Source organism: Mustelus asterias, chromosome 15, assembly GCF_964213995.1.
Source record: "Mustelus asterias chromosome 15, sMusAst1.hap1.1, whole genome shotgun sequence".
Classification (NCBI taxonomy): Eukaryota; Metazoa; Chordata; class Chondrichthyes; order Carcharhiniformes; family Triakidae; genus Mustelus; species Mustelus asterias.
Window position 1 is genome coordinate 23,568,072 of NC_135815.1, and position 18,757 is coordinate 23,586,828.

The following is an 18,757-nucleotide window of genomic DNA, read 5'->3' on the forward strand; positions in this document are numbered from 1 at the left end:
TTGTTATTATTTCCTCCAAAGTGTATAACCTCGCATTTATCAACGTTATACTCCATTTGCCATATCCTCGCCCACTCACCTCTGGAATAGTAAATATCCTGATCAGATCATTTCACGCTGTATAATCGCGCAAACTCATGAACTGGCCTAACTCTGTCACTTTAGGCCCTGAAAAGTGCCCAGTCTACCTCAGATCAGCATGGGCAAGATCTCTGTCAAACGTCTGAGCAACATGTGAAGTTAGCTGATTCACGCAGCTATTATGCAGCAGCAACGTGAGTGGAATTCACCACTAATAGGATACTGCCATCAAGCCAGAAAGACTTTCTGCCTGTTACGCAAATGAGTAGTGTGGTATATGAATGCTTGGTATGTAGGCTGCGCATCCCAAAGACTGGTGGATCATATCAAACAGCATATTCCTTTCGCTGTTCACAAAGGCCAAGGTACAAACCATACCCAGCCAGCCCGTGTTTGCAAAATGGAAAACACAGTGTCCAACACTAGATGTGATTCTGTGATTGAACAACATTTGCTAAATAACCCTCTGTGTGCTAAAAATTACACCAACAACCAATTTAAGATAGTCAGTCGGGCTTGGAGTGTGGTGCATTTGCATGTACTGGAAGCTACATATATTAATACATAGGGCCCTGTTTTTTGCAGACGGAAAGAACATGTACACACATTGCCCTTTTTCAGCTGAACAAAATAAGTGGCAGCCATTCTGGTTCATTCCTCACGACAATGCCCTGACCAATCAGAGTCAAGCTGCCCGGTTTAAATTTTCAAATGATGCCTGGCAGTTAATTGGCAGTCACCATTAACTGGTGCATTCTCCATGGCAACGCCTCCACCAATCAGAGTCCACTTGCCAACCAATCAGCACTCTCTTTTCATACGGTGCAATGTTGCTGTTTCCACTTGACATTGGTATTCTTGTGATTGTCCTGATGAGTGGAAAACAAAAAGCTTCGACAAATGTCTTTTGTTCAGCGATTGTATATTAACTCAATGCAGAGAGTGGGCATTAACTTGACCTTACAACATGAGCCCTTTTTGTGATTTAATCTCCCCATCCTCCCATCTTGAGTAAGACTTGCCTTTTAGTTCTTCTTCCCACCCTCCCTCTTTGCACATGCTTAGAACCCATTGCCATCTCTAACTTCTCCGAGTTCTGATCAAAGGTCATTGACCAGAATCATTAACTCTGGTTCTCTCTCCACAGACGCTGTCAAACCCGCTGAGTCTTCCCAGCATTTTCTGCTTCCTTTTGTTTCAGATTTCTAGCCTCTGCAATATTTTTGCTGAGTTATTTTGTATTTGGGAAGGCAAATGTAAAGTCTTTAGTTATAAATTATTTTTATGTCATGGGGTAGAAAGGAGAAATTATTAATCAGCTGGAATTTTACACAGTGGTTGTTTTGTCCATTAAAACTGTACACATTCAGAGTGAATGGGGGATAAGTCAGCTAACTTGAACTCCACGCATAAGAAACAGTTTTGGTTGACTGGAATTGCTTAGATCTGAACTATGCTCCAGTTAACTATGTGCAAAACTTGAGTTGTCTTAACACAGCGAGATATAGTTGGATAATTGAGTTGAAAAAGATGTAGTAGTTAGCTGATCACTCAGTTTGGACACCATGTACTAATGCAAAAGAGAACAGAACACTTTTCCGAGTCAGATAACACATATGATACCAGTTGTAAACTGACAGTAAATTTCCTGAAAACTTGCAGCAAAAAAAATGATGAAAGAACAGATTTCAGCTCATAAGGAGAAGGAAACTTTGCTGTAACTAACACCAGTTTTTATCCTGCACACAAGTTGCTTTGATCTTTGGAGATGATTCAGTAATAACCTCTGCTACTCATTGGGTGGAATTCTCCCATCCCTCCCACAGTGCGTTTGGTGATTTGTGCGAGTGGAGAATCCAGTGGCGAAACCTTGGCTTTGCTTGCAACCTTCTGGATTCGGAGATGGGTTCCACCGAGAGCCTGCCCCTGCCCTTGTTACCAAAATCCTCCTCCACACCCGTCTTGCATAACCCGCCACCTCCTTCCTGCAATCACTCCCCTGTCCCTGGTTCTATGGCATTCCTTTCCCAACAGCTACTGCCTTCTCGGTGGCACTGCTCATCATTGAAGAGCTATTGACCACTGATTGGCTGGAAGCTCTTGGTGGGCAGTACTTCTGCCCTGAGGGGCTTTGATCCAAGGGAAAATCAAATGCAGTCCAACTGGTTAAGTGCCTGACTGGCGCTTAATGCTGGGGTCTTCCCTAAAGGAGGCAATACAGGGCTCTCCAGCCAGCCAGCATGATCCCCATCACTTCCATTTAATACCATCCATTGTGTAAGCTCTACAACTTCCTCAAGCCTGATTTATTTGCAATGTCTTCTGCTTGTTTGATGTTGGTTTTTACATTCTAGTGAAAACAAATAACATACTCAAAGAAGACCAGCTAAAGTACAAGTCAGTAAATCAGTGGAAATTTGAGGAAATTCCAGGACTTTCATATTTTGTGTGAATAAACTTTCATCAATCTTTGTTTATCATTGAGCAGATCTGTTACAATAAGAAAATGCGCAAATGGTTTTTGAGTTGAACACTATATCAAACTGTCCATAGCTCGTTAGTCCTTGTGATGTCACTGCAGTTATGTCCTTGGAGCAGATTTGTCTTCAGTTATCAAAATGCATCTTCAGAATGTGTTACAAGCATCATAAATAGAATAAACATTGGAAATGCAATATTTTCTCAAAGACAAACATTTTCGACATGTGCCTGGAAATAAGACCGAGACCAGTCAGGCACTAAACCAGCTGGACAGCATTTGATTTCCCCTTGGATCAAAGACCCTCAGGGCAGACGTCCTGCCCACCAAGAGCTTCCAGCCAATCTGCCGTCGATAGCTGTGGAAAATGTACAAGAATGTTAGCCCATAGAATCCCTGGCAAGAAATAATGGTGGATGCAGATTTCATCAAGCTTTGAAAAGAGATGTGGATAAAGATCCACTAAATAAAATAGATGGCCCAGTGAATGGAACCATCTGATTATTTTGACAGAGAGGCTGGATGACCTTCTGCACTATAAAATTTAGATTTTATGCCTACCCTCCTTTAGAATTGAAAATAATTAATGTAGCATTTTTACTAAATCAGGGAAGAAGAAAAGAAACACTAGCAAAGATAGCCTGAGACGACTTTGTGCCACTTTCACCCCATCTTCTTCTTCTCATCTCCTAAGTGTGAGGGGTTCATGGACTGTTTTGTGACCAGGATGGAGATTACTTGTTGAGTTACCCTCTACTGCTATATCCATAATGCCAAACTTCCCCCAGGCATATCCTTACTTTCTCTTTCTCCCCTTTCTCTCCCATTTCCCCTCATATTCTTTCTGATATTTGAAGAATAAAACTGGATGTGGAGGGGGCTTATCTAAGAGAACAATCTTCTGCTGCCTGAGCCCATTTCCAATAAGCTGCTGACCACCCAACTTCCCTTCCTCTTCCCCATGCAAACTGACAATGCAAATTTCTCCCTCTCCTCCACAACTGTCACCTACCCTTTCAAAACCATTGTCATCGGCCCTCTTCTCAAAAAATCCACCTCAATCCACTGCCTTTGCTATCCGCCCTCGCTTCTCAATCCCTCAGCCCCAGTCTTCCCACAACCAGTGTCTTGGCACCACTTGACAACCTCCCAGTGCTCACAATCTTGGAAACTCTTCCCCATTCAAAAGAAAATGCTGGGCGCCATGACCCCCAGCCCAGGGATGTGACCCAGATCCTCGGCCCCCTTCAAAGTGCCTTCATGTCCCAGAGAGGCTTGAAAACTGATGAGTCTATGGTCCTGTTAATGTTACATAGCATAACAACACTTTTTATAAAACTCTCCACTCACTGTGAGCAATGCCATGGAAGTTCTGCTAGGAGATTAAAAAGTGGCCACGTGCTTCATTTACCTTAATTAACACCTTTTTTAAGGAATGGGATTTGAAAGTGTTATTTTTTTGAAAGTAGGATTAAGAGACGTGTAAAGATTGGGGTTTAAAATCCAGTGGATTGTTAGCAAGAAGAGGAGACTGGAGGACTTACAGTTCAGCACAGTTTTGGGTCAGGTCAAAGTCATTGTAACTGGAACACTGTAGTCTAAAATTACTGCTGATAATCAGTGACTAATATCAGCCATACATAACCCACACAAAAGGATCCAGATAAAAATTTCAATTCACAAACTTAGGGGGGCGATTTTACCATTGCGTTACGCCTGTTTTTGGTGCGGTGGTGAAGTGGGGCGTAAAGCGATTAGCAAGATTGGCACCGGTTTTCGCGACTGGCACCATTTTACGAGCGCCAGATATCTGGCACGGTCAGCCTCTCACCAGAAATGGGCGAGAGGCAAGTTAATATATTTAAATTTATTTAAATGCTGTTTAACATCTGCTTAGCCAGCCCGGCGCTCAATCGTCCAGGCACGCCTCCCTTTATGACCTCGCCGGGAAAGGTTCTCGCCAGTGAGGAATAGACATGCTCCCCATGAGCGGAGAGCAGTCAACTTGGCCTTGCAGGTGGAACTGTAGACCATTCAGGCCCCCTGGGGAGGCCGAGGGCAAGGGGGGGTACCTCTTGGGCAGTGCCAGGCTGGCAGTGCCACCCTGGCATCCGGGCAATGCCAATATGGTACCTGGGCAATGCCCACCAGGGAGTGCCAGGGTGGGGCTAATGGGGAAAGGGGCCAGTAGGGGCAGGACTAATGGGGGAGGGGGCCTGCTGCCACTCTGCAGTGATCGGTGGCGGAGGGAGGGGATCCGTGATCGGTCTGGGCAGCGAGGGGGGTGGGGTCAGCAGGGGCTGTATCTAAGGCTGTGAGATTCCGCGATTGCGAGGGGGGGGGCGGGGGGAGCTGCTTCAGGCTGCCTGCACTAGCAGGGGCCTGACAGCTCTCTCTTTTCTGTCAGACCCCTGCTACTGCTAATGCGCATGTGCAGCATTAGAGGCCTACGCATGCACGCTATCTCCCTCTGCAGGCTTTCAGGTGCATTAAGCCCCACCTACAGGCGTCTGCAACAGAATTTTGCAAGCAGAGTCCGTATGGGGGGACCTAAAAACACGCCCAAAAGTCGGATCTGAAACTCTCCCAGTTTCAAGTCCACCCAGCACTTAGACAAAAAATAGTAAAATCACCCCCTTAATTTCATTCAACTGCAATTTGGATGAGAAAATAATTGAGTATTGCTGGAAAAAAAGAGACATATTATTGAAGCTTTTCATTATGCACTCATCAGGACAGATACAAGAATGCCAAATTTCAAAGAGAGCAACTATTTACACTGCATGAGAAAAAAGGGTGCTGATTGGTTGGCAAGTTGGCTCTGATTGGTTGTGTTGCCATGGAGAATGCACTAGGGAACTATTGTCCCTCATTCTGTTGTTTAATTCATAAAAGGCATTTTATGAATTAGACAATTAGAACATTGGACATGTTTCTTTTGCCTGCAGAGGGGCCACGCTCAGAAGGGTCACCCAAGTGTCCTCCTTAATCCTGGAGTTTCTGGAACTGTGTCGCAGTGAGAACATCTCTAAACCCTCCTGCCCATGAGCATGGGACCACTGAAGGTTCTTTCAGGAGGGACTTGGGGTTTCCTGGTCACACCTGGATGCTTGCATTCAGACAGTGAGGTTGACATTAGGCAGTGGGGGTTGTAGTCCAATGGGACCACGAAAGCAGGAGTTGGGCCTCTGGAGAGAGTTGAACCTCTAGGTCCTTGTTTCCATGGTACTTGTGGGGGGGGGGGGGGGGGGGGGGGGGGTGTGATCTGCCAGTCCTCTTACCAAAAGCTGAGACTCCGCTTTGCATGTAGTGCTGGGGGCAGCTGATGGTGCAAAGGATTAACTTCTAAGGGCCAATACGTGTCATACGCATGAATATTAGCTTACTAACTTGGCATAATTGGTTCCTTCCTCAGTGCTAGGCTGTGCTAATAGGCACCCAGGTAACTCAAGCAGCAACCATCAGGAAGCTCATTGCTCTCATCCCCCCATAATAAAAATCAGTGGAGAGTAAATCCTCAGCTGAAGCCAGCACCCCCCACACCTCCCAAGGAGGGGGCTCCAAAAAGCACTGTCATGTGGACAGCCACCCAGCCCAGTGGCCAGGCTGTGTGGCACAGAACAAGACTCCCCCCACTCCTCCCTTCCCACTCGCACAGGCCCCCAATCTCACAACCCCTCCCCACTTTACAGCCCCCTATATCACAGAACCCTCCCACGAATGGCCTTACAGACCCATCTGAGGTTCATCAAAAACCCCTGACGGATACCCTCTTGATTGCCCCCCGCACCCCTCCCCCCCCCCCTCACTTGCCCACCCCCCTTCCCAGAGCTGTCCAGTGCCCTCTCCCCTTTGGCCCTCTGGTGGATCGTGGTGAAATGCGCGATCACCTCCAACCTCCCCCTCAGAGGTCATGATGCCGGGGTCTCCATCTCTCAGGAGCAGTAGCGATTCGCGCTGGTGTGGCTGGGTAGGAAGATACAAGGAGGGCGGACGATGCACCATAATGCCTACTAATGAGATTCACGTACCACATTACTCATCTGTGTGATGGGCAGAATGTTGGCTTAACGGCAGCATTCTGTTAGGGGAAAATACCAATCGTGTTGCTGCCACATAGTAATAATGTGAAATGGCCAACTTCACCTGTTGCTCATGTTTTTTGACATACCTTAGCCTTCCAGAGTAACCTGGGGTAGACTGGCTCTGAAAGTGGCAGCCTTAAGCCCATTGTGAGTATGTGTGATACACACTGAGCAATGATCTGTTTGGACTAGGCATGTTAACTTTATAATTCTACAGCCTGTGGAATAATTTGTTTCTTCCGTGTGTCCTTATCTTTCAGTGATATTTCCCAGAGCGATTCCTTGGAGAGAATTGAATCTCAGGCCTTTGTTAATCTTCTGGACTTAATGGAACTGTAAGTGAGATTTGGAACCATAATCAGTTTGTAGTTGCTGAATCAATTCAGCCTTGATGCCGGTGTGGCCAAAGGTTTCAGAACTTTAGACGTGGAATTTTCCCAGTCCCAGGAAGGTAGTTTTGGAGGAAGGACCTGGAGGAAAGGTTCATGTGAGGTTGAGGTCGCCAAGTCATTAGTTTGCGCACTCCTGGGCAGCCCCACTGGAGATCATAGAATTCCTACAGTGCAGAAGGAGGCCATTTGGCCCATCCAGCCTGCACTGACAATAATCCTACCCAGGCCCTATCTCCGTAACCCCACGTATTTACCCTGCTAATTCCCCAGACACTAAGAGGCAATTTAGCATGGCCAATCAACCTAACCCACACATCTTTGGACTTGTGGGAGGAAACCGGATCACCCAGAGGAAACCCACGCAGACACGGGGAGAATGTACAAACCCCAGACAGCCAGTTCATAGAAATCATAGAAACCCTACAGTGCAGAAGGAGGCCATTCGGCCCATCGAGTCTGCACCGACCACAATCCCACCCAGGCCCTACCCCCACATATTTACCCGCTAATCCCACTAACCTACGCATCTCAGGACTCTAAGGGGCAATTTTTTTTTTAACCTGGCCAATCAACCTAACCCGCACATCTTTGGACTGTGGGAGGAAACCGGAGCACCCGGAGGAAACCCACGCAGACACGAGGAGAATGTGCAAACTCCACACAGACAGTGACCCGAGCCGGGAATCGAACCCAGGACCCTGGAGCTGTTACCCAAGGTCGGAATTGAACCTGGGTCCCTGATGTTGTGAGGCAGCAGTGCTAACCACTATGCCACCGTACTGCCCATACTGTGTCAGCAAAGGGATCAACTACATGCCTGGCAGTGGACCATCACCATGGCGGACAGTCCCCCAACTCAGGTAATGCCCGGAAGCTGACCAGCAAACGTCTGGAAGGTTCACTTCACCTCTTTCAGCTCCCCGTCACTCCTCCCCTCGCAATATAGGCGCAGGGATCAGCAGGTCACAGCTGTGGCCACAGGGGATCCTCCACAGGGATGGCCTGGGGGCAGCCGTGCCCACATTGTAAGTTTAGAATGTAAAATCTTCTCTGAAGGTGCCTCTAGATGGGAGGCACCCTGGTGTTTGCTCTCGGACCGTGGCAGTGCCCAACTCTGCCAGCGGGTTGTTGAGTGCCTGCGGCCTCAGGAACCCACATGTCATATTTATTGGAAGATGGGCATGAAGGCAATTAGAATGCTGTCTTTCAGAAGATTGTGCCGGCGGGCAGTCTGCTGGCAAGTGTGAGGTGGAAACCGCCCCACTCTGCGATTGTTTTTAAAGGCTGTCTATTTAATGAAGTATAGAAAATATTCTGATCAGAAATGAAGCAATACAAATATTTAGGTACAATTTTTGCCAATAAACTATTCTGCTGAAGGTAGCCCATGAAGTTCTATCTACTTTGGCCAAAAAAGACACCGGATGGGATTTTCCTCCCTCTCTGCGGCGTTTCCCGGTTTTGGGAGGCAGCACACTGCTCGCTGGTGATGGGATCTCTTATGGTCCTGCCATTGCCAACGGGGTTTCCCGTTGGACGCACCTCTCATCGCCGGGAGACCCGCAGCGGCGGTGCACATTGGTAGGACCATACGATCCCGCTGGCATGAACGGCAGCCAGATTTCGGCAACATTATTTTCTCAGCTTGGGTCATTCTTTTGAACGTTGCTCACAGTCTCCAGCTAAGACTCTCTCGCAGCTTGGCATCAATCATTTCCATGATGACAACCTCTATTTAAAGGTCAATCATGGGAAAGAAAAGAATGGGCAAGCATATCAATTTTTTAGATTAGGGTATCAGAGAGAAAGCAAGCCAGATTTTCAGCTGTAGTCTATTATGGGTGCATACATCATAGGTCACTGCAGTGCTTTCTTTGATGAAGAAATAGATCGATTCTTTTGGGCACTGAGTTTCTGGGGCTGGTAACGTAAGAACACGAGAAATAGGCCAATGTGTTATTGTGCACGACACAGTGGCACAGTGATTAGCACTGCTGCCTCACAGTGCCAGTGACCTGGGTTCTGATTCCCAACTTGGGTCACTGTCTGTGCAGAGTCTGCACCTTCTCCCCGTGTTTGTGTGGGTTTCCTCCGGGTGCTCCCACAGTCCAAAGATGTGCAGGTTAGGTGCATTGGCCATGCTAAATTCCCCCCTCCCCCGAACAGGCACCGGAGTGTGGCGACTAGGGGATTTTCACAGTAACTTCATTGCAGTGTTAATGTAAGCCTAATAAATAAACTTTAACTTTAATTCCTCTGAATTCCTCCCTATTGTAGCTTTATGACTTCTTTTGTACATCTAAAATAGTTTGCATTAACACTTTAAAAGAGAAATGGAGACATCTGTAATATGAAATAGTAAATTGTTGCAATATGAATATTTTCACAATCCTCAAAAAATGCCGTTCGTCAGCATTTAGTTGAATTAAGAAGCAATGATAAATAGACAGGATGCTGTGACATACACATTGAAGATTCAGTCTATTGTATCCAAGGGTTACGCATGGTCCCAAATAATAAAATAAAGGCCCATAGGATCCAGGGGCAATGTGGCAAGCTGGATACAAAATTGCCCCAGTGGCAGGAAGCTAAGGTTAATTGTTGACGGGTATTTTTGATAGTGGGTGGCTATTTCCACTGGGGTTCTGTAGGGCTCATTACTAGATCCACTGCTTTTTCTGGTATATATTAATGATTTGGACGTCGATGTTAGGGTAATGATCAAGAAGTTGGCAGACAAAACAAAAATTGGAAGCAGGGTTTGATAGTGAGAGGAATTGCTGTAGACTGCGGGAAGTTATCAATGGATTAGACATGTTTGGGTTTTGGAAGTTTTTGCAAGCTGTACTAACAGGCTTGCCGTAGTCGTGTGACGCTGCCACGCAGATTCTGCCTCTGTAAGATCAGTTGAATAAAGCTTCGCACAGAGCCACACAATGAAGTACAGCTGTCCTTATACTTGCAACAGGTCACGTGGGCAGAAAAGTGGCAAATGGAAATCAACCCAGAGAAATGTGTTTGGGGAGGTCAAACAAGGCAAAGGATAACAGAATCAATACTGTGCGGTGCAAAGGAAGTGAGAGACCTTGGAGTGAATGCCCACATATCCTTGAAGGGAGCAGGATGAGTAGATAAGGTGGTTAAAAAGGCATTTGGAATCCTTTCATTTATTAGCTGCGGCAGACAAGAGCAGCAATGTTATGCTGGAACAATATCAAACGTTAGGTAGGCTACAACTTGAGTACTGTGTGTACTTCTGGTCACCTCATTGCAGAAAGGATGTAGTTGCATTAGAGAGGGAACAGAGGAGACTTCTGAGGATGTTGCCAGGACAGGAAAGTTGCAGCTATGGGGAAAGATTGGATAAGTTTGTTCTCCTTGGAGCAGAGGGGGCTAAGGGGAGGTTTGATTGAAGTGTACAAATTTGTGAGGGGCCTGCATAGAGTGGATGGGAGGGACCTCTTTTCCTGAGCTGAGGAGTGAATAACTAGAGGCACGGATTTAAGGTGATTAGTAAAAGATTAGAGGGGGTGATGATGAAATTTATTTTCACGCAGAGGATTGTAGGAATTTGGAACTCACTGCCTGAAAGGGTAGTAGAGGCGGGAACCTTCAACTCATTTAAAGATGTCTGGATATGGACCTGAAGTGCTGGAACCTGCTGGGCTAGGGACCAAAAGCTGGAAAGTGGGATTAGGCAGGGTGGCACAGACATGATGGGCCAAGTGGCCTCTTTCTGTGCTGTAAACTTTTTATGATTCTAATAGGATATGAGGCTACAAAAGAGAGAAAAACCAGGGTATTCAGTCTCATTGTACTTGATTCCTGAGATCTTCCAATAACTGAGCATCATGCTTGAAACAGGAAGACCAAAACCACAGCAATACTGCAGATGTTGTCTCCCCATGGCCAGATAAAGATTTGACTTGACCTCTCTTGCTTATATGTTATACTCTTACCATGTATCTCAATATTCTGCTGCTCCTTTAACAGTCTGGGAACATGGTGCCACTAAAGCCCCAACATCGCTCTCTCAGTCCAATATCTTGATTTAGCACATCAACCTTCCTTCTGCCAATCCAGTAACGTAATTTCCATTTCGCCTAAATTGGAATTTGAATGATCATTCAGTGGCCCTGATTTACTCCCTCCATAAACAATCCAAAGGTTATAAAACACAGTATTCACCCATTCAGTGAACATAATTTAAACCAGGCAATGGGGGACAGACCACTGTCGACTTTATTGGGGAAGGCCCATCGTATTAAGTGACATATAGGGCATATATAGACACAAACTCAGTTTATAAGATAATGGTTGGAATGCGAGTCTTAAAGGTACAGACAATGTGAGTGGAGAGAGGGTTAAGCACAGGTTAAAGAGGTGTATATTGTCTCCAGCGAGGACAGTTAGTGAGATTTTGCAAGCCCAGGCAAGTCGTGGGGATTACAGATAATGTGACATGAACCCAAGATCCCGGTTGAGGCCGTCCTCATGTCTGCGGAACTTGGCTATCAGTTTCTGCTCAGTGATTCTGCGTTGTCATGTGTCATGAAGACTGCCTTGGAGAACGCTTACCCGAAGATCAGAGGCTGAATGCCCGTGACTGCAAGTGTTCCCCGACAGGAAGAGAACACTCCTGCCTGGTGATTGTCGAGTGGTGTTCATTCATCCATTGTCGTAGCGTCTGCATGGTCTCCCCAATGTACCATGCCTCGGCACATCCTTTCCTGCAGCGTATCAGGTAGACAACGTTAGCCGAGTTGCAAGAGTATGTACCGTGTGCCTGGTGGATGGTGTTCTCACGTGAGATGATGGCATCCGTGTCGATGATCTGGCACGTCTTGCAGAGGTTGCTGTGGCAGGGTTGTGTGGTGTCGGTCGTGGTCACTGTTCTCCTAAAGGCTGGGTAGTTTGCTGCGGACAATGGTCTGTTTGAGGTTGTGCGGTTGTTTGAAGGCAAGAAGTTGGGATGGCCTTGGCGAGATGTTCGTCTTCATTGATGACATGTTGAAGGCTCTGGAGAAGATGTCGTAGCTTCTCCGCTCCGGTGAAGTACTGGACGACGAAGGGTACTCTGTCCACCGTGTCCCGTGTTTGTCTTCTGAGGAGGTCGGTGTGGTTTTTCGCTGTGGCACGTCAGAACTGTCGATCAATGAGATATCCTGTTCTTATGAGAGCGTCTTTCAGCGTCTGTAGGTGTCTGTTGCGATCCTCCTCATCAGAGCATCAGAAGCTCATCAGCGCCACCAGGGGAATGATGGTAGCTGCCGGCAATGCACACACCCAGAAGCCCAGGATCAGTAAGAGACCCAATCCACAGGTGAATGAGGAGGGGATGGGAGCCTAGGCTGGAAGAAATGGCTGGGGTTGAATTCCAATGAACTCCTCCCTATCTGATGCTGGCTCCCTCAATTAGGCTCACGGTGACTCAATGCCTGATAATGAAGCATCCCCTCCACACATATACACATACCATCCTGCCACCAACCCCCCTCCCCTCCTCCCCAACCCCAGCCCCATCCCCAGAGCCTACTAGTCAACATGACAGTGTTTTATTTTTATGCTTTGCAGCATAGCGACAAACCCTGCCCACTTAAAGGCCTTGATTGGCATCAGGGCGAAAAGTCCATCCATGAGTTCTCACCCCAGACTTAAATAGGGCAGAGGCGGAAGGCAGCGAGGTCACCACCAGGCAACTTCCCTGAGGATTAAATACCTCCCACCCACCCCCCCGCCTCCAAACTCGGGGGGAGGGCATTAAATTCCGCCCAACATGACCATTGCCAAGGAAGCTCTGTGAGACGGTTAAAAACAAATTTGGGCATTTAAATTGTTATTTTAGTCTAATCTCAATCACATCATGAATTGTATTTTTAGCACACCGGTTAAATTCCATTTAAATAAATGGGTTGTCTCCCGAAGACTTTTTAATCTAATCTGATTCTATCTCCTTGTTGGAAAACATTTGGCAGTAAACTGACATAACTAAAGGATAATTCAGCTGTTAAAGTAGATTGAAAGATGTTTTAGTCTGTTTATTTGAGAGAGTCTCAGGAGAGTAAGTTAAATACATGTGGTGGAGTGCATGCTGATTACTGACAGAAAAGACTGTTATTGTAGTCAGTGAAGATTTGTTTTCTGGACGCAGGTTACATTAATGTTCCCATATTTATTGGCCAGCCCTTGTTGTCTCGAACCTCTTCTTGGACAGCTGCAATCACTTTGATGATTCTTCCATCATTGTGATTGGGGAGTTTCAGAGTATTGACCCAGTGAATTTTATTCAAACGTAGGACATGGGCATTTATTGCCCATCCCTAGTTGCCCTTGAGAAGGTGGTGGTGAGCTGCCTTCTTGAAACACCGCAGTCCATGTGCTGTGGGTTGACCCACAATGCCGTTAGGGGGGCAATTCCAGGATTTTGACCCAGTGACTGTGAAGGAACAGCGATGTATTTCCAAGTCAGGACAGTGCGTGGCTTGGAGGGGAACTTGCAGGTGGTGGTGTTCCCATGTATCTGTTGCCCTTCTCCTTCTAGATGGAAGTGGTTGTGTGTTTGGAAGATGCTGTTTAGGGATCTTTGGTATATCTTTGGTGTATCTTGTAAACGGTACACACTGCTGCTACTGAACATTGGTGGTGGAGGGAGTGGATGTTTATGGATGTGGTGCCAATCAAGGAGACTGCTTTGTCCCAGATGGTGTCAAGCTTCTTGAGTGATGTTGGAGCTGTACCCATCCAGGCAAGTGGGGAGCATTCCATCACACTCCTGACTTGTGCCTTGTAGATGATGGACAGGCTTTGGGGAGTCAGGAGGTGAGTTACTCGCCACAGTATTCCAAGCCTCTGACCTGCTCATGTAGCCACTGTGTTTATGTGGCAAGTCCAGTTGAGTTTATACAGATCTTTTTGAGTATTTTCCATGAAGAAAAATCCGCAAAGTGGGAAGCTGGGTGTCGGGGTAGGATGTTCCAGTGGTCAACTCTCATGTCTCAGTCCAAAGCTGTGCATGGATTGGCTAAATTTCCCCTTAGTGTCCAAAAATGTGTGGGTTGGGTGGATTGGCCATGATAGATGGACGAGGTTGCGGGGATGGGGGCGGGGGGATGTTGAGCCTGGGTAAGAGAGTGAGTGCAAACTCGGTGTGCCAAACAGCCTCCTTCTGCACTGTAGAGATTCTATGGTCTATACTATACAATTGTAAACTCCAGTGCCTTCCCTTCAATCAGTGAAGGGAGCCTGAGCATGAAATTTTAAAAATATTACTTCAGTGTTTCAGGATGGTTTCCTAACCCGGAGCACATCCCCTCCTGTAAACACTATGGTTCACCACAGCAGGATCAGCACTGGGCACTCCAGTCTCCATAGAAAGATACAGAGTGAGATAATGAAGCAGGAACTTTTGGCATAGATTCCTCTTCCCTGGTTTTATCGCCTTGGTATCATTTTGCCCTGTAAAGGGGCAATTGATGCCTCCATTTTTTATAGTGAAAGAACTCCACGAAGTGGTAGAGATCAGACAAAACTGGGTCTCCACGATTTTCTGCTGGTCTCCCACTGGAAACCAATACAACCCCCAGGAATTTTGGCCCCTTGAATATTTGCATTAATATACTTGCTTGAAACCTTGCAACATCCATTAAATTCAAATGGAAGATCTCTGGCACACACAGGGTCAGTGAAGGTCAGAATTACCTACTGAGAGCTTTAGAACCTGGAGTGATTCAAACAAAATAGATGGCCTGTATGTTGGCTATTGAGAGTACAAGCAACGCCCACCAATGTTTCAGATAACAATGGGATAATATAAGCCTGGTCTTCCCCACTTGATTGCTATTCACTAATCTCTGCTGCAGACTGTGCATGTGTGGACATTTAAAAAAAATTCTTTCATGGCAAGGTCAGCATTTGTTACCCATCCCTTGGACATTTAAGAGTCACCCAGATTGCTGTAGGTCTGAAGCCACATGTAGGCCAGACCAGTTAAGGAAGCAGATTTCCTTCCCCAAAAAACATTGGTAAGCCAGATGGGTTTTTAAACAATGGTTTCATGGTCCCCATTGGAATTTTAATTCCATATTTTTATCAAATTCAAATTCCACTATCTACCATGGGGCGGAATTTTCCCATCCCACCCACCACGGGAATCGTAGCGGGCGGGACACGGATCATGCAAAGGTCCGTTGATCTTGGGCAGAATTTTCCGGTCTTGGGGCGAGCGTGGCTGGAGAATCCAGGCCATGGTGTGTGATTCAAACTGGGTCCCCAGAGCATTATCTGGGCCTCTGGATTACAATACCAACACTATCACCGCCTCCACATTGAGTAAGTCCAGATGAGGCTGGGCTGATGCTTAAGCTTACATAGGAAACATGGATGGACAATAAGGTATTAGAGAATGACTGCAGCCTGTAAAACGATGGCCCAGCAAAAAGTTAAAACTTGCAGCAGAGCGAGGGAGAAACAAACATTCAGGATCTTCTGCATATTTTGGTCATATTAACTGTATTTTCAAACAAAAAATGCATAGCGAAGCCATTAATTAGTCTTACATTCTTACATGTTACCTTCATATTATGCTCCATGCATCCATTACTGACCCATGAATTCTAATATATCTCACTTTCCTCCATCCAGCTCAATTCAGAATACAAAGCATCTGGTGAAAATTGATCACGAAGCTTTCAGAAATCTACCACGCCTAAGATACTTGTGAGAGAACCTAATTTGCATTCGATTCTGAGAAGCATGTTTCCTACATTGCTGTTTTTATTTGATGCACCATTTGTGGTTCACATGGTATTAAGTGTTTTATTTAATGTTCACTTTTGCTTATGTCCTGCTTCACAAAGACATCAAAAGTAAATGGAGTTAGGGGAGGCCATTTGGCTTATCCATCTCTTCATTCTACAGGAGTTTAAAGTTTTAAAAAAGTTTATTTATTGGTGTCACAAGTAGGCTTACATCAACACTGCAATGAAGTTACTGTGAAAATCCCCTAGGAAACAGGGGTCCTGACATTTTGCAGGTTAAGTAGGCCTTCCTCTTGTGTAATGGAGACACAAGATTAACTGACCCTCCACGGGAGCAGTACAATTCCTGAGAATGGCCCCTCACATCATTGGCCTAGGAGTTTTGCAGATCTCCTGCTGTACCTTCAGGAAACCAGGAAGATCCACCAGATCCCCTCAGGCAAATAAGTCAGCCCCTCAGGAAATCTGTGCCAGCGCGGTGGCACAGCGGTTAGCACTGCTGCCTCACAGTACCAGGAATTCAGGTTCAATTCCGGCTTTGGGTCACTGTCTGTGTGCGGTTTGCACGTTCTCCCTGTGTCTGCTTGGATTTCGTCCGGGTGCTCCGGTTTCCTCCCACAATCCAAATATGTGCAGGTCAGGTTGATTGGCCATACTAAATTGCCCCTTAGGGTGGGATTTTCCAGCTGCGCCCGCCCCAAAACCAGAAAATCCCACCCGAGATCAACGGACCTTTGCATGATCTGCTCCCCCCCCCCCCCCCCCCCCCACTATGATTTCCATGGCAGGCGGGATGGGAAAATTGCCCGCTTAGTGTCCCCAAATGTATAGGTTAGGGGGATTAGTGGGGTAAATGTGTGAGGTTACGAGGATAGAGATCTTGGTAGGATGTTCTGTCAGAGAGTTAGTGCAGTCTTGATGGGCTGAATGGCTTGCTTCTGTACTGTAGGGATTCTATGAATCTATGCCACTTGAACGATGCCAGAGATTTTCTCTACAGTAATAAATCCAGAAAGCAATTCTAATTTTTTTTTGCATAAAGAACTGATTTAGCATCAAATTTGCCTTGTATTGTTTTAAACCCTTCTGTTCTGTAATTGAGATCTCAGTTAATAGTGTTACAAATCTACTCTTTCTACTCCGTTGATAGGTCCCAATATTGCTCCCTTTAAGACTACGGATTTTTCCTCCCCCAGCTACTATGGAGAAAAGTGTTAGTTTACCAGCTTGTAAATGTAACTCCGGTTTCCATTAGGAACTGAATAAGCACGAGGATAGCTGGACGAATCTTGTATTTACATGATGTTTTTAGAGATAGAAACACATCCCTGCATGCTTGAGGCATACGAAAAAAGCCTATAGACATAAGTCCATCCAAGACATTGAGAATGTCTCAGAAGAAATAAGCTAATCAGCATTTTATTAACATTGTCCGGGAGTATTTCCCCAAAACTATGGAACAATTCCTGCTATTCCTTCAATCTCAAGCATTCAAAACCCAGGCCTATTCATCAACTAACTATATGCAATGTTTCAATTTATCTTTCTTCACTTCCATCCATTGCAACCTTGATCATGTTCCTTTGCTTGGACCTTCACCTTGGCTTCTTTTGAACAAAAAAACACTGATAGCCAAAATTAACTAACTTATCCTCTGACCATCTGGTTTTTGCATTTTAATTCACTTTTTATGTTCAGCCTTTTGAGAAAAATGTACAGTTTCATGTTGCATAAAGTAATGCAATATTACAGCATAGAGTGGGACCACCATTCAGCCCATTGTGTCCGTACTGTCTCTGAGTTATTCATTTAATTCCTTTCACCAAACCTATAGGGTGCAATCTTCCGCTCTTCATGCCGGCGGGATCTTCTGGCCCCGCCGACGGTGCACCCCTGCCGCGTGTTTCCCGGTGGTGTGGGATGGAATCAGTGGGAAATCCCATTGATAGCGATGGGATCAGAAGATCCTGCCAAAGGCCAACCGTGCACCACCTCCCAGCATCAAGAAAAATGCCGCGGGGAGGCCAGAGAATCCCGCCCATGATTTCCCTTTTTTTGATATTTATCATAGAACCATAGCATCCCTACAGTGCAGAAGGCCATTCAGCCCATCGAATCTGTTCCAACTCTCTGAAGAGCATCTCACCGAGACCCAACCCCCCTCCCCCTTCTTAATTCCCCCTTGAGGGTGGTCCATAGAGTCTACATCTTGTGACTAAGCTTTTGGCCATTTGCCCTAATATTTACGGCGGCACGGTGGCAAAGTGATTAGCATTGCCGTCTCACAACGCCAGGAACCCCGGTTCAACTCCGGCCTTGGGTGACTGACTGTGTGGAGTTTGCACGTTCTCCCCGTGTCTGCATGGGTTTCCTCCGGGTGCTCCGGTTTCCTCCCACAGTCCAAAGATGTGCGGGTTAGGTTGATTGGCCATGTTAAATTGCCTCTTAGCGTCAGGGGGATTAGCAGGGTAAATACATGGGGTTACGGGGATAGGGTCTGGGTGGGAATATTGTCTGTACAGGCTTGATTGACCGAATGGCCTTCTTCTGTACTATAGGTATTATATGATTCTATGATTTCATCATGTGGCTGGGTGCCAAATAATGTTTTCTCATGCTCCTGTGAAACACCTTGGAACATCTCATTACTTTCAAGGTGCTATATAAATGCAAGTTTTTGTTGTTTAACCACCACTTTATTTATCACCCAGAACCAATTTCCTATCAATGCCTTCACACTTCTTTTAATTGTAGGCACCTTAATATTACCAGCAATTCTCTTATATCACATCTTATATAATGTTTTTTGCAAATTCATACGCACAAGATCTATTTATTCAGTTATTTCATTAAAACAAGTTTATTTATAAGTGTCACAAGCAGGCTTACATTAACATTGCAATGAAGTTGCTGTGAAAATCCCCTAGTTGCCACACTTTGGTGCCTGTTCGGGTACACTGAGGG

General features: G+C 46.0%; 1 protein-coding gene across 3 annotated transcripts in view; it reads left to right on the forward strand.

Annotated features, from left to right (window-relative positions):
* LOC144504400 (lutropin-choriogonadotropic hormone receptor-like) overlaps positions 1-18,757 on the forward strand; it is a 97,941-nt gene that overhangs the window by 40,780 nt on the left and 38,404 nt on the right. For all 3 annotated transcript variants that reach the window (XM_078229654.1, XM_078229653.1, XM_078229655.1), the window contains 2 exons: positions 6,906-6,980; positions 15,678-15,752. In XM_078229654.1, coding sequence (XP_078085780.1) covers positions 6,906-6,980; positions 15,678-15,752 — 150 coding nt within the window. The remainder of the gene's footprint in view (positions 1-6,905; positions 6,981-15,677; positions 15,753-18,757) is intronic.